This window comes from Trichomycterus rosablanca, chromosome 4 (assembly GCF_030014385.1).
Source record: "Trichomycterus rosablanca isolate fTriRos1 chromosome 4, fTriRos1.hap1, whole genome shotgun sequence".
In the NCBI taxonomy this organism is placed as follows: domain Eukaryota; kingdom Metazoa; phylum Chordata; class Actinopteri; order Siluriformes; family Trichomycteridae; genus Trichomycterus; species Trichomycterus rosablanca.
The window spans coordinates 4,312,498-4,327,086 of record NC_085991.1 but is presented as its reverse complement, the minus strand read 5'-3'; the positions used below and the strand labels follow the sequence as shown (position 1 = coordinate 4,327,086).

General features: G+C 41.5%; 1 protein-coding gene across 2 annotated transcripts in view; it reads left to right on the top strand.

Moving 5' to 3' along the window:
- The first annotated feature begins 1,426 nt into the window (after window positions 1-1,426).
- LOC134312128 (phospholipid scramblase 1-like) overlaps window positions 1,427-14,589 on the top strand; it is a 39,261-nt gene continuing 26,098 nt past the window's right edge. Inside the window, exons 1-9 of one of the 2 annotated variants that reach the window (XM_062993823.1) lie at window positions 1,427-1,967; window positions 3,145-4,083; window positions 4,167-4,211; window positions 4,328-4,413; window positions 4,542-4,584; window positions 5,273-5,493; window positions 7,213-7,374; window positions 8,495-8,656; window positions 9,231-10,573. In XM_062993823.1, the coding sequence (XP_062849893.1) occupies window positions 4,032-4,083; window positions 4,167-4,211; window positions 4,328-4,413; window positions 4,542-4,584; window positions 5,273-5,493; window positions 7,213-7,374; window positions 8,495-8,656; window positions 9,231-9,269 (810 nt within the window). In that variant the 5' untranslated portion in view covers window positions 1,427-1,967; window positions 3,145-4,031 and the 3' untranslated portion in view covers window positions 9,270-10,573. Of the gene's footprint in view, window positions 1,968-2,817; window positions 4,084-4,166; window positions 4,212-4,327; window positions 4,414-4,541; window positions 4,585-5,272; window positions 5,494-7,212; window positions 7,375-8,494; window positions 8,657-9,230; window positions 10,574-14,589 lie in introns of those variants that run through there. The other variant, XM_062993822.1, reaches the window with a different exon arrangement.

Here is a 14,589-nt window from a genome sequence, read left to right as displayed (position 1 = left end):
TGGCTGCTGGGACGAAGCATGGCAAAGAAAGATTCAAACAAGTTCATATGTTGGGCATCTACACAGACATAATTATCTGTATCTAAGGGGGTGGGTAGTGGTGAAACAGTCTTGCCGTTTCAAGGTGTGCTGGTCACAAGCCTGGATAAAAAATGGTGATTGTGTCAGGAAGGGCATTCACTAAAAAAAATAATTAATGTGCGGACCAGAATGATGACCCATGGTATGGTGACCCATGGGTACAGAAGGAGCCTAAAGAAGAAAAAGTATTACACTGTGTGCCAGTAAGGATATTTTTATTAATGAAAAAAACTAAACCCAGCAGAGCTGCAATTACATTATCATCATGCGTTCTAACACTAAAGACATCAAGTTATCACATGACGTTTTATAAATGCACCCTAATGATATGTAATGCAGTGGTCATTACAAATGTAGAAGGAAACTTACATGGCGTGTGAACTTTGTGAGCTTCCTGGTGACGTGGACTCGGGGTTATAAGGTGTCCCAGGGGTCTGTGCCATGGAAGAGTTGTTGGCGCAAATCGGGAGGTCCAGCGTCTCCTTGTTTAGTCTTCATTATCTACTGAGATCTACTGGACGTGGCTGACCATCTACAAGACTGGGAAAGTTGTAAGTAATATAGAAGTGTTGGATGGACTAGAAAAAAATGATAGAAGTTGCAGAGTAGCTTAAGAAATGTCAAACATATTAAACAAGATAATATAAGAAATCAGATCTTTTAGATTACAGTAGTAATAAATTAAAATTCTTTAGATGTGAAAACATAAGCATATCTTACATAGCTCTCACTGTCTAACTTGCAGAACTGATCAACAGACTTTATTCTACTACAGACTAAACTAAAAGATGAATCGTTTTATAAATTTTACTTGCTATAACTTGTAAGATATGTTTTTTTTTATATCATATTTAGTCAATTAACCCAAATGTAATTAATCTAATTAACCCAGATATCCAGGCCACCGAAGGTAGACAGGTCCTGTTGGGTCTGGTTCCTCTATTGTTGACCTCGGCTCACCTGTCTGGTTTGTGGTCCTGGAATCTGTAGTTACTTCAAAACAATGCCAATTTGAAAAGTGCTATACAAATATGTTTAACTTGAACCGACCTTACAGTAGTGAAAAAGCATCTTTTTGAATAGTTCTGACCTTTATAGTAGTGAACAAACACTATGCTCTTTTACAGTATAGTGAAAATGTGGAGAAAGCAGCAGGTTCATTTGTATAACATTTATTTATATATATTTAAAAAAAGGCCTGATCCTAATCAGGGTTGGCCTGGGGCTTACCTATAAACACTGGGTGCAAGGCAGCAATTCACATTAGAATAATATACACCTATTCACTCACCTACTCACATCAGGGATCTTTAAAAATATTGAAATAACTAGCTTTATAGTTCCATTAAAATGTTTTGGAATGATATTCCTAATACACAAAGTAAACTCCATAAACACATGGTTTGACCAGAATGGTGTGGGAGGAACTCCAGTGGCCTGCACCGAGCCCAGACCTCAACCCAACCAGAACATACACTGCAAACCAGGATTCTCATCCACTATCACGGCCCGCTTCCAGAAACTCGACGTATTTGCCTGTATGTGTATAAAATCCCCACAGACACACTGTAAAGCCTTCTCCAGAGCAGAGTGGATTTTGTCACTGGTGACTGTTGGGGTTTTCTAGCTGTCCTGAAACCGTAGACTTCCTGTAACACCACTGAGAGCTCAGACTGAGAGAAATGAATAAATAATTCACAGAAGGTTTTTCGTTTCTTTCATTGTGTGAAATTCAGCCACTAAATAATTCAAACACAGACTCATATGAACAGACGTAAACACAGTCCAAGAATATATTTCATAACAACGTTAACTCGAGGACTTATGTTTTGTTTTATAGCTTTAAAATTTAGAGGAACATTCATCTTCAAGCATGTATGGACAAGGTAGGAGGTCCAGTTTTATTTAAATAGTTCAGTTGTTAAACTTAATTACAATAATTTAGATTTTTTCACTGTCTTATTGTTTAAGTCTGCTGCACAAAGAAAGTGATTAGCTTTAGTGGCGTAACTATGAGCTCATGGGCCCCAGAGCAAAAAAAATAAAATTCATATATAAGGATCAAAATACTATATACATATTGCTTCTGAGCACAGCTTTTTTGCTTTCATTTACTGAGCATTTTGCCCATTACCACTTAGCTCACCACAGACATCCGTTTGGTTTGCAGTAATCACACGTCATTGTCTTTTAGTTGTTTTAACATTTTACTCAACAAAAATATTGTAATATAATAATAACAATCTGGTTAGTGCAGGCAATAGGTAGTTACACCCTTGATTAGCTACCCTACAAATTAAAGTAAAGAATGTTCTCATTTTTATTATACCTTATTACGTTTATAAGATGGTTTATGAATTCTTAAACACTTAATCATGACATCCTGCTTTACTGAGGAAGAAATAAAATTTTATATAAAGGCCAAATCAAGCAAAGCCTACAAAAAATTACACAGAAATCAACTTAGTCTGTAATTAATCTTCTTGGAGAAAAATATACATGAATTTTAGAATAGAATAAATAAAAGAATCGTTCCACTGTGAAGTATGGTGGAGGACAACCTTTTCAACAAGCTAAAACTGGGTAATGGTGGGATCTTACAGCAGAATGATCCAAACTCACACAAGAAATGGTTTAATGAAGCTCTTGCTGTGGGCATTCCAGTCCTGTTTTTTTCCAGTTGCAGAAGAAAAAAGTCAAATATATCACATAATATTTAAATACTGGACAGTAAATAGTCCTAGTACATGAAATAAAGTCCCCACAGCATAAAGGAACCACTGATGAAGCGTTTACATAATGAGGAACTAAAACAAGCCGTGAATATTTGGCACAGTGTTTTTTTAACCAGGAAAATATTTTTCTGCACGTTAAGAAGACTTGATTATCTTTCCCGCAGTTTAAAGTGGTGCTTTAGTACATAGTACAGAAGATATGGAGCTATATTATTTTGTGAGAGACCTGCCCACCATTACTGATTGATCATTTAACCTAAATCTAGAACAATGCAAATCATTAACTGCATACAAACCTTTTACAGTCATTTTGTATTTGATCCATCAGGTGGACCTGTCGGCCCTCCAGGCACGTCACCCATGATGTCTGGTAAGTAAGGGGTGTGGAGTATTTACTGGTTGTCCTTCTGTTGACCACATTGGTTAGGTTCTAACCACCCAAACCACTCGTTTTAGAGATGCTCTGACCCAGTTACAGGGCCATCACAGTTTGGCCCGTGTAAACATTAACATTTCTATGCTTGGTCATTTTTCCTGCTTCCAACAGAGTTCTGGAGTTTGCATGTTCTCCCCGTGTCTGTGTGGGTTTCCTCTGGGTGCTCCGGTTTTCCTCCTACAGTCCAAAGACTTGCAAGTGAGGTGAATTGGAGATAGAAATTTGTCCATGACTGTGTTTGATATTAAAAACTTGAACTGATGAATATTGTGTAACCAGTAATTACCTGTTCTGTCATGAATGTAACCAAAGTGTGTAAAACATGATGTTCAAATCCTAATAAATAAATAAAACCTCATGAACTGACTGTTCATTTGGCTTCTTAATATAACCCACCCCATTGACAAGTGTCAGTGTAACGACTTAATCAACATTATTCGCTTCACCTGTCAGTGGTTTAATAGTTGCTTATTGTTGTTAATTGAGCTCTGGAGGAAACCCACACAGACATGGGGAAAACATGCCAACTCCACACAGAAAGGACCCAAACTGCCCCCTCTGGGAATTGAACCCAGGACTTTCTTGCTGTAAGGCGACGGTGCTACCCACTGAGCCACTGTGCCGCCCCCCCAGTAAACTGTACCCACCGCGACCCAGAGTAGGATAAAGCGCTGGTAAAACAGACATATATACAGTACCATGAACACATTTCCATGCCAACATTTTATTAATGCACTAATATTTACACCACAGTTTATACGACAGATCTTTCTGCTGATATGCACGGTGGCTCTCAACCATCTTCAAATGGACACGTTCTCCTCCCTCCAGGTGCATTTTCATCTATATATCGACTCTGTTACACACAGTGTGTTGTGATTCCAGGTTTAATTCTTAGTATCTCTTCACCTCAGGGTTTGTGCCTCCTCAGGAACCTGCACTGCTGCCCCCTCCACCAGGTACATTATGTTACAGTTCTGATTAATCTTCTCAAGGTTGAGAGCTTGATTGGAGATGTTTTGCTTCGTATCCAAGCCGTGTTGAATCCACATTGTGTTTTGGGTGGTTTCTTTAGGTTATGTGCCCCCTCAGATACCCAGGATGATGCCAGCTTCTACGATACCAGCTGGATGCCCACCTGGACTGGAGTACTTAACACAGGTGAGGAATTGTGTGAGCCAGTAAAAAAGTACACCTTATTGTCAGATGTATGTGGACACCAGACCTTCTGGTGCTAGTAATGATCAGAACAAGAGGGTTAATTACACAATTTTGGTGTAATTACACAGGTGGACCAGCTTCTCGTCCATCAGAAAGTGGAGCTCGTTGAAGGTAACCATTTTTCATTTTTGAATGCAATTTGAGCAGTTGAGGGTTAAGGATCTTGCTCAGGGGCTCAAACAGTGGCAACTTGGCCATGATGATGCTTGAACCTGCAACCTTCAGATTACTAGTCAAATACCTTAACAGCTGAGCTACCAATGCTTCCTTTCACAAATGAGCAGCAGGACTGAGTTGACGGCAACTCAACATTAAAGCAGGGGTGGCTTAGCGGTTAACAGACAGGACTAGTGACCGGCGGGCTGCTGGTTCTAGTCCCACCACCACCAAGTTGGTCGCCACTGTTGGGCCCCTAAGCAAAGGCTCTTAACCTTTAATGGCTTGCACTGCACACAAGCTACAAGAGTAAGTCGCTTTGTATAAATGTGTCTGCTAAATTCAACAATTGTAAGTTGTATTGCTGACAGATTTGAAACAGGATGTCCAGTAAGGTCATGGTTAGGTGTCCATAAACTTTTGCCTATATAGTGTAGGCCATGCTCAGCACATAGTGAAGACCATGCTAGTCTTTCTGTGCCTTGACCAGACAAAAGCAATGGCTGTTATAGAGGTAACAAGGTCATTTCCCCTCCAGACGTCCCTCCCTGTGTCTGTTGAGTGCCCGGCCAGGACGATAGCACCGCCCAGACGTGAACTCTAGACTGGAATTGATTGAATTGTCTGTCTTTCTCTCTCTAAGCTCTGCTGGGCTGGGAGACCTGCAACCACTACCTGGTGAGGAACAGTTTGGGACAGCAGGTGTTTTCCGCCTCAGAGGGGAGCGACTTCTGTTCCAGGATCATCTGCGGCTCCGCGCGCTCGTTCGTCCTGCGTGTACATGATAACCTGGGACAGGAAGTGCTCACCCTCGTACGGCCTTTGAAGTGCAGCGGTTGTTGTTTCCCGTGCTGCCTGCAAGAGGTATGGCGTGAAAGCGCTGTGGTGGTTTCTGAGTTTTTCTAATCTCTTGAACTTTGATGTTAAATGTTTTACCTTATAAACCTGATTTTTTTTAAAGCTCAATCAACTCAACACGTTCTGAAATAGCTGGGACAGGAGCGTGTTTCAGGATGTGTTTTACTGAACCTTTTAACTATATTAGTTACACTATAGGGCCAACAGTATGTGAGATGGTTGGATATCCCATTTAAGAGCATAAATATTTCCTTGTTAACCGCCTCCACTTGTTTAGGCCTCCCAAATGATTCTGGAGTGTGTTTGTGGCAATTTACGCATATGTGAGTTCAGGTTCTGACATTGCAGTTGACAGTTGTAGTTTATCTTAATGTCCTTCCTCAGGGTGAAGTTCAGTGCTTTGTCCAGGCCACAGGAGTTCCTCCACACCAGAGTCTATATGGATCTCACTTTGTGCACAGGGGCAGGAAAGGTCCTTCCTCAAACTATTGACAGAGAGTCGAGTGAAGCAGGTCATTTATTTGATATAATTGATTCTACACAAGGCGGCACGGTGGCTTAGTGGATAGCACTGTTGCCTGACAGCAAGAAGGTCCTGGGTTCGATCCCCAGGCGGTCTGGGTTTTTCCCCTAATTGAGATTATTAGGCGACCCTAATTGGAAAAGCAGTTAAGAAAGTGAGTGAGTGAGTGATTCTATACACCTGTTGGAAATGAATGTGGCCGAAACGCCTATAATTATAAAATAATCACATTTATATTTGCTGCATTAAGCAGACCCTTTTCATCCAAAGTGACTTACAATGATAACTGAATAAAATTTTTGAGCAATTGAGGTGTAAGGGCATTGCTCAGGGGCCCAACAGTGGCAACTTGGTGATAATGGGGCTTGAACCGGTAACCTTATGATTACTGGTCCAGCACCTTAACCACTGAGCTACCACTGTCTACCACACTGTCTGATTATGAAGGGCATCCACATACCTTTGACAGTTTAATGTATGTTGAGGAACTTGAGTTGTTGGGCGGCACGGTGGCTAAGTGGGTAGCACTGTCGCCTCACAGCAAGAAGGTCCTAGGTTTGATCCCCGGGTGGTGCAGTCCGGGTCCTTTCTGTGCAGAGTTTGCATGTTCTCCCCGTGTCTGCGTGGGTTTCCTCCGGGTGCTCCGGTTTCCTCCCACAGTCCAAAAACATGCAGCCAGGCTAATTGGAGACACTGAATTGTCCTATCGGTACCTAGCCGCTAGGGTGCATAAAACCCAAGCCTGGATAAATAGGGAGGGTTGTGTCAGGAGGGGGAGGGTTGTGTCAGGAGGGGGCGGGAGCAGCCGAGGAAATAGGATAGGAGGAACTTGAGTTGTTGTGCCTCAATGACACGGTTACTACAGTATTTGGTTTGCATCTGTACACATGCTCAGTGAGGTAGTTAAGTATAGGGCGGGGTCCTGGGTTCGATTCCCAGTGCTCCGGGTCCTTTCTGTGTGGTTTGCATGTTCTCCCCGTGTCTGTCTCCGGTTTCCTTCCACAGTCCAAAGACATGCAGTCAGGATAATTAAAGACACAAAATCATCCATGACTGTGTTTGACACTAAACTGGAACTGGTGAATCTTGTGTAATCTGTAACTACCGTTTCTGTCATGAATGTAACCAAAGTGTGTAAAACATGACGGTAAAATCCTAATAAATAAATAAATAATTAAGTATATGGACACTCTGTGTTTCAGCTCGAGGTCCAGGCACCTCCCGGCACTGCTATCGGATATGTGATCCAGAACTGGCATCCTTACCTACCCAAGTTCACCATTCAGAACGAGAGAAAAGAAGCGGTGCTGAGAGTTGTGGGACCTTTCTGCGACTGTAACTGCTGCTCTGATGTCAATTTTGAGGTTCTGTGAGCAAACATGCTTGTCAATTTTTATTAAGACGTCCCCCACAACTGATAATTTTAAATCCAACTTGAATACCTATATATTTTTAAAGACTTACACTGATATATGTATTCTGCTATACGTCTTTTATGACTATTTAATGTCTTTGAAGTCACTTTATAAATAAACATGACTTCACTTGACCTGGACACACTGGGAAATCGTCTGCGATATGTCTGTCTCAGAAGGTGTCCCTCAAGTATCGGTTCTTAGCCCACTCACTTTTATTATATATGTCTTATGAGTATCGATCAAAAATTCATCATGCTACATTATATGGCCAAAAGTATGTGGACATGTGACATGCACTAAGTAGACATTCCATTTCCAAACCAGAAATGTTCTTTCCCTAAGATTTGGCTGTATGTCTATGGGAATTTGTGCCTTTTCATTCACATATGTGGACGCCTGAGCTTGTCGGACGTCCTATTTCAAAACTGTGGGAAATATTATGCAACTGATCAGCCTCTGCAAACTGCTGCCCTTTGGTCAAAAGACAATTTATGATGTTTCATGCTGGACAAGGGCGGCACGGTGGGTAGCACTGTCGTCTCACAGCAAGAAGGTCCTGGGTTCGATCCCCAGGTGGGGTGGTCCGGGTCCTTTCTGTGCAGAGTTTGCATGTTCTCCCCGTGTCTACTTGGGTTTTCTTCCGGGAGCTCCGGTTTCTTCCCACAGTCCAAAAACATGCAGTCAGGTTAATTGAAGACACTGAATTACCCTAGAGGTGAATGGGTGTATGTGTGTGTGTTTGTGTGTCTGCCCTGCGATGAACTGGCGTCCAGGGTGTTACTGTGTGCCTTGCGCCCATTGAAAAGCTGGGTTAATATAAATATATATATTGCATAGCAACCCTGTAGCCGAGAGGGTTAAGGGCCTTGCTCAAGGGCCCAACAGTGGCTGCATGGCTTTCGAACCTTTTGATTGACAACCCAAAGCTCTAGGCTACCACTGTCCGTATAGTATAGTGTATATTTTAGGAGTTTTTGTCTAAAATGCTAGGAATTAGGAGGCCAAGCAGTGGAATTATGCCACCAACAGAAGTCGCTGAAATGTAATCAGTCCTTTTCTCCGGTAGGTGACGTCCCCGGACGAGGCCTCTGTAATCGGGAGGATCAGTAAACACTGGACGGGTTTGGAGGCCGAGATGTTTACAGATGCGGATAATTTCGGTGTGCGGTTTCCCATCGACCTGGATGTAAAAACCAAGGCTGTTCTGTTAGCGGCGTGTTTCCTCATTGTAAGTTTCGCCTGGTACATCCAGTCTTTAAGTCTTTTATAAGCTACACACACCATACAGGTGATCGTTGTGGGTATACAATTACTGACTGTAGCCCATATTTTCCTTTGTACCCTTCGACACACCCTGTATCCTGTTTATCAAGGAAAAAGGACCCCATAGGACCCCCACTGACCAGATGATGTTTGGGTAATGGATCATTCTTAGCACTGCAATCACTGACACTGACATGTCAGTGTGTATTTTCCAGAGATGAGTGCAGCAGGTACAGCATTGCTGTTGGGATTTTATTAGGCTGTGAGCGGACAGTTAAAGACTCAAGCTATTTTCTTCTTTTTTTTATGCTCAGTATGTGTGGGGTGGTGACGAAGTGTACAGAGCAACAGATCTCCCACGTTCAGTAATTGTTTACCCACAAAGTTTATCTAGTTTGTATGGTAGGTGGAGCTTATAAAATGATTCATGACTCTACGTACCATATAGGTGTTCCTAATAAAGTGCTTGGTGAATGTGTGTGTGTAAGCTAGGAGGAACCTGATATTTGTTTTTCTCTTCTTGCTGTTTTTGTTCACAGGATTTCATGTTCTTTGAACATTCGCCAAAACAAGATTAACATCGGTGCTCAGGTGGCTAAACTGACTTTACAAGACGGATAAACCAACATGGCTAATGAACAAGAGGCTAAATGCCAGCCAGACATGTACAATATAAATCCCCAACCTTTTTTGCACCATGAACCGGTTAATATCGGTATAATGTCGGGAGTATTTAACCATGCTGTTCACAAATGATTGAAAATGAGCTTTTTTCACTGCAACGAGACTCTGCTCCCACCTAGGGGTGATAGGAGACAATAACACCCGAATAACACCCGAAATGGAAGCAGTGAAAACTTCTATCGATCTCTAATTATTTATTCTTTCTGAGTGGCCTGGTAATAAATGACCGGTGGTTGAGGACCAGTGTGTTAAATGTAAATGTAATTTTGAAATATATTTATCTAAGAAGGACACTACAGTCTTTTTTAAGGCTCTAGGACTTAACCGAACAACAGTAAGAGCTACCCAGTAGTTGCTGACCTGCTGAAATTTCTTCGAAGGCTCAGTGACACACAAGTCACACCAAAAATTCTAGAAAAAAAAACATCTCAAGAACCGTAGACGTCTACAGTCTCCGTCTACAGTTTCAGCTAAGCTCAGTGTTCATGACTTCACGAAGGGGTCTTGGCAAATGGGATTCCTGGAAGAGAAGCAAAAAGGAAACTAATTAATTACCTAATTAATTAATTACTCATTAATTAATTAAGTGAAACATCAGTACTCATCTGACATTCTCAAGAAGCACCTGGGTGATCCCCAAACTGTTTGGTATAATATAATGAAACTGTTTAAACAACAAGGTTCTTGAAATGTCTGGCAAAAAAACAACTAGAGCATTTTATCGTAAGCATGTTAAACCGGTAGTGATGGTGCATTATTATGCTGCATCAGGACCTAAATGACTTGCCAATATTACGAAAACTTTCAGAAAATTCTTCAGGAGAATGTAAGGTCATCTGTCCGTGAGTTGTAAACTGGCAATCAACCAAATAGAACATAAATCGGGGCGCCACAATGGCTCGGTGGGTAGCACAGTCACCTCAGAGAGAGACGTCCTGGGTACAATTCCCAGCTCGAGCAATCTGGGTTCTTTCTATGAAGAATTTGCATGTTCTCCTCGTGTCTGTGTGGTTTTTCTTCCAGCAGTACAATGACGTCAAACTGAGGTGAATTGGAGATACAAATCTGGTTGTGACTGTGTTTGATATTAAACTTGAACTGATGAATCATGGGTAACCTGTGATTACCTGTCCTGTCATGAATGGAACCAAAGTAGAAAACATGACGTTAAAATCCTAATAAATAAATAAATCAATAAATAAAAAGTTGCATTTCTGTTAATGTTCTGTTTTAAACGCCTCTGCATTTGAGTGATAAATATTTTCTGTGCATTTTCAGGAAGGTGGATTTTATGGATGGATTTCATTCTGTTTTATTTTTTTTCTATTGTTTTTTTTAAATTATTTTATTTTATTTTTCCTTTTTTTGTACTAAACTTTGGTGACCTTTTGGTTTGGAACCATGAATGGAAAATGTAAAGCCACTGTGTGTCATGGGTAAAAGTGTTGGTGATAACGACAGTTGCCACGTAATTTATGTATTACCAAAATTGCTCAAGAGTTTATACAATGACTATTGTGTCCATGCATGTGTGTGTGTGTGTGTGTGTGTGTTGCAACAGAGAGGAACTTAAAATACAAACTGGAAGTGAAGTGAAATCCTGCAGATCTGGTTTATTATTTCAGAAGATTGGTGTCGAGATCTGATGATTATTTGTTCCGCGTTATCGTCTTGTAATTGTTTTTAATGGGGTTTAGTCCTGGGATTAGACTGGGATTACCATGGTTAAAGCCTAATTCTGTGGCAGTAATTCATTTGGATTAAAATCTCCTGGTACTTTATGGAGTCCATGTTGCCATGTGTTCTACTGTAATCCCACACATCTGTCACTTTGCATTAGAATTAGATGTAGCTAAAAAACAAACACACTTTGCTGTGTTTCTCTGCTCATTAGGACCAAATGGTGAGATGCAAACACATGCTGTCATGAAAATATAGACGCTAGGATTTGCATTGGTTCCAAACGAAGATTGTAAGGAAAACACCAGACAGGATGTAGGATGAGAAAAGAGAGAGAAGAAAAGTGCAGGAAGTTTGTGGGAGTCTGGGAGAGTTTGGGGGAGTCTGGGGTAGTTTGTGGGAGTCTGGAGGAGTCTGGGGGAGTTTGGAGAAGTGGAATTAGTAAAATGAGGGGAGGATAAATAAAGATGCAGCAGAATCCAGGCAGCTGAAGGAAGTAAAAATAACAGCAAACATAAAGAGATCACGTGGAATGGAAAGTATGACGTGGGTTTGGAATGTAGGGGCACAGAACGCACTTCTGTAAGTCACTCAAAGCAAAACATCATTAAGCTTTTTTAATCTCTAGCGTATGTCCCATGTTTACAGTATAACATGAACATGTATGGACGGTGGTAGACAGAGGTTCAGATTTGGGTCCTCCTGCTTGTTTTTGGTTTTTTGGTTTGTTTGGTTCTTACAAACGTATCGTGTTTGATGTGTCGTTGGGATCATGTAAAAAATTCATGACAAATGTCCAGTGCAGCAGTGAAACCTTACTTTAAAAAGAGTATAGGAAGGTTGTCCCGGTGGCACAGCAGGTGCTAAGAGTGGACTGGCCCATTGGTGGTCTTGCCCATTGGAGGATTGACCCATTGGTGGACTGGCCCACTGAAAGATTGACCCATTGGTGGACTGGCCCATTGGTGAACTTGTCCATTGGAGGATTGACCCATTGGTGGACTGGCCCTTTGGAGGATTGACCCATTGGTGGACCATCTATCATATATCTATGTATCAATCTATCTATCTATCTTGATGGACTGACCCATTGGTGGACTGGACCACTGATTGATTGACCCATTGGTAGATTGGCCTATTGGCAGATTGGCCCGGTAGTGGTTTGGCCATTTGGTGTATTTATCCATTGGTGAACTGGCCCATTGGTGGACTTGTCCAGTAGAGGATTGGCTATCAATCTATATTGGATGGATGGATGGATGGATGGATGGATCGATCTATCTATCTATCTATCTATCTATCTATCTATCTATCTATCTATCTATCTATCTATCTATCTATCTATCTATCTATCTATCTATCTATATTGATGGCCTGACCAATTGGTGGACTGGCCTACTGGCGGATTGGCCCCTTGGTGGATCACCAGGCCACTGGAAGACTGACCCATTGGTGGACCTACCCATTGGTGGACTGGGCCATTGGTGGACTTGTCCATTGGAGGATTGGATCATTGGTGGACTGGCTGCTCAAAATGGCCCATGTTTGGACTGGGACCCTGTCTAGGGTCTATTGCTGCCTTGCATATTACCAATCTTGAATCACATGGTCCATTAAAAAATGCTCCATAAAGAAAGAAGATCCATAAAGACATGGTTTGATGGTTTTGACAGGGCCAGTGATAGCTCAGTGGTTAAGGTACTGGACTATTAAACAGAAGGTTGCCGGTTCAAGCCCCGCCACCACCAAGTTGCCACTGTTGGGTCCCTGAGCAAGGCCCTTAACACTCAATTGCTCACTGTGTAAGTCGCTTTGGATAAAAGCGTCTGCTAAATGCTGAAAATGTAAATGTTTGATGAGTTTGGTGTGAAGAAGCTTCTTATCCAACATCAGTACCTGACCTTATAACTGCTCTTTTTAAAGAATGCACCCAAATCTCACAGACACACTCCAAAATGTTCTAGCTGATCTCAGAACAGTGAAGGCTGTTACGGTCACAAAGTCGCCAACTCCATATTAATGTGAATAGTTTAGAATAGAATATCCAACAAGCTCAAGACCACAGCATGTGATGCTCAGGGAATTATTAAATGTTGGACCTGACTGTATTTACTCATAGTTGAATACAGCAGATATGATCTACGAGGAACTATGAGGAACTACCGCAAGCCAAAAATTTTAAACACTCATGATCACAACATGTGCTATTGTTATGATACGGGCATTGCCATGTGTGATTTTGGGGGTTATCCTAATGTTTTGGCTCATCATTGTATATGTATAATACTATTTAAAAAAAGAATAAACTAAAGTGTTATTTATTATGTGAAGCCATTTCAGTAAAGCTAAATCTACACGCAGTACACACACACACACACACACCATGGATTGTGTTTCCTTTAGATTTGCAAACTTCAAACATGGTTTCCTAGGAACTTATCTCACAGGATTTTCCTGCCGTTGCTTAGTTAAATATAACACACCGGGCGGGGTATCACCTTGTTACCACTGCAACTTTAAATTCTTCTCTCAGGTCGAGGACCTGGCACGAGCAGCAGAGAGATATTTAGTAAAATAGCTGTGTGCTGGTTAGCCAGTATAGATGCCATGCATTAGGTAGAGGTTGACAATGCAATAAAGGAACTGGATATGTCTAAACTAAAATGATTCTTATTATAATACACATTTTGAATGCCCTAAAGATGTATTTACATAATGTTACCGAAGCAAATTTCTATAATTATTTACAAATTGATGAACCTGCCTGGAATAGAAAATGTATTGTGCCCTTATGCACAGTGAAGAGGACGCTTAGAGAGGCAAAAATGACAACAGAAGATAGTTGGAGATTGGAAATCCTAAAGTTTGGTCTGAAACAAGTCTGAATTGAACCTGATCAGTAGGCAGTTGTAGCTTAGCTGTGATTTCTCTGGCTTCTCTGGAGTTTTGAATCCTGGCCTCACCAAGCAGCCACTGTTGGTCTCCTGAGCAAGACTCTTGGATCCTGGGTATCTCGTATAACACCTGACTCTGTGCTCCCACCCCAAACTTTACAGCAATGGTACATGTAAAAAAATAACTTTTGTATCTGTCAATTAAGGCATTCTGCTTCACCAATGTGCAGTATAGTGGAGTATCTGTGATGTTTTGGACTCTATATGGCACCAGGAGATTTAACATAAAAACCTGACTGCCATGTGTTTCTCCTTGCACAATCTCCGCCCTCATGTGCTAATTTGCATGGGCAAATAAGAAGGGGTCAAGGGACTGCACATGCGTCAGAGGGGGCGTGGAGCAGGCGGATATACTCTCCTCAGACCACTTGGGATCCCCAGCAGTGAAAGACAAAGTGGCTAAACTAAATCTGAAGAAAAAGGGAGAAAATGCATAAAAAAACGGACTGTTTTTAGGAAGGCAGGAATAATCTATTCCAGGCCTGTGGCTGGAATCACCCTGTTTCCTGATGGCTGTTTTAGTCTCCTTACCAAAAACCAGTTGGGCGGCACGGTGGCTAAGTGGGTAGCTGTCACCTCA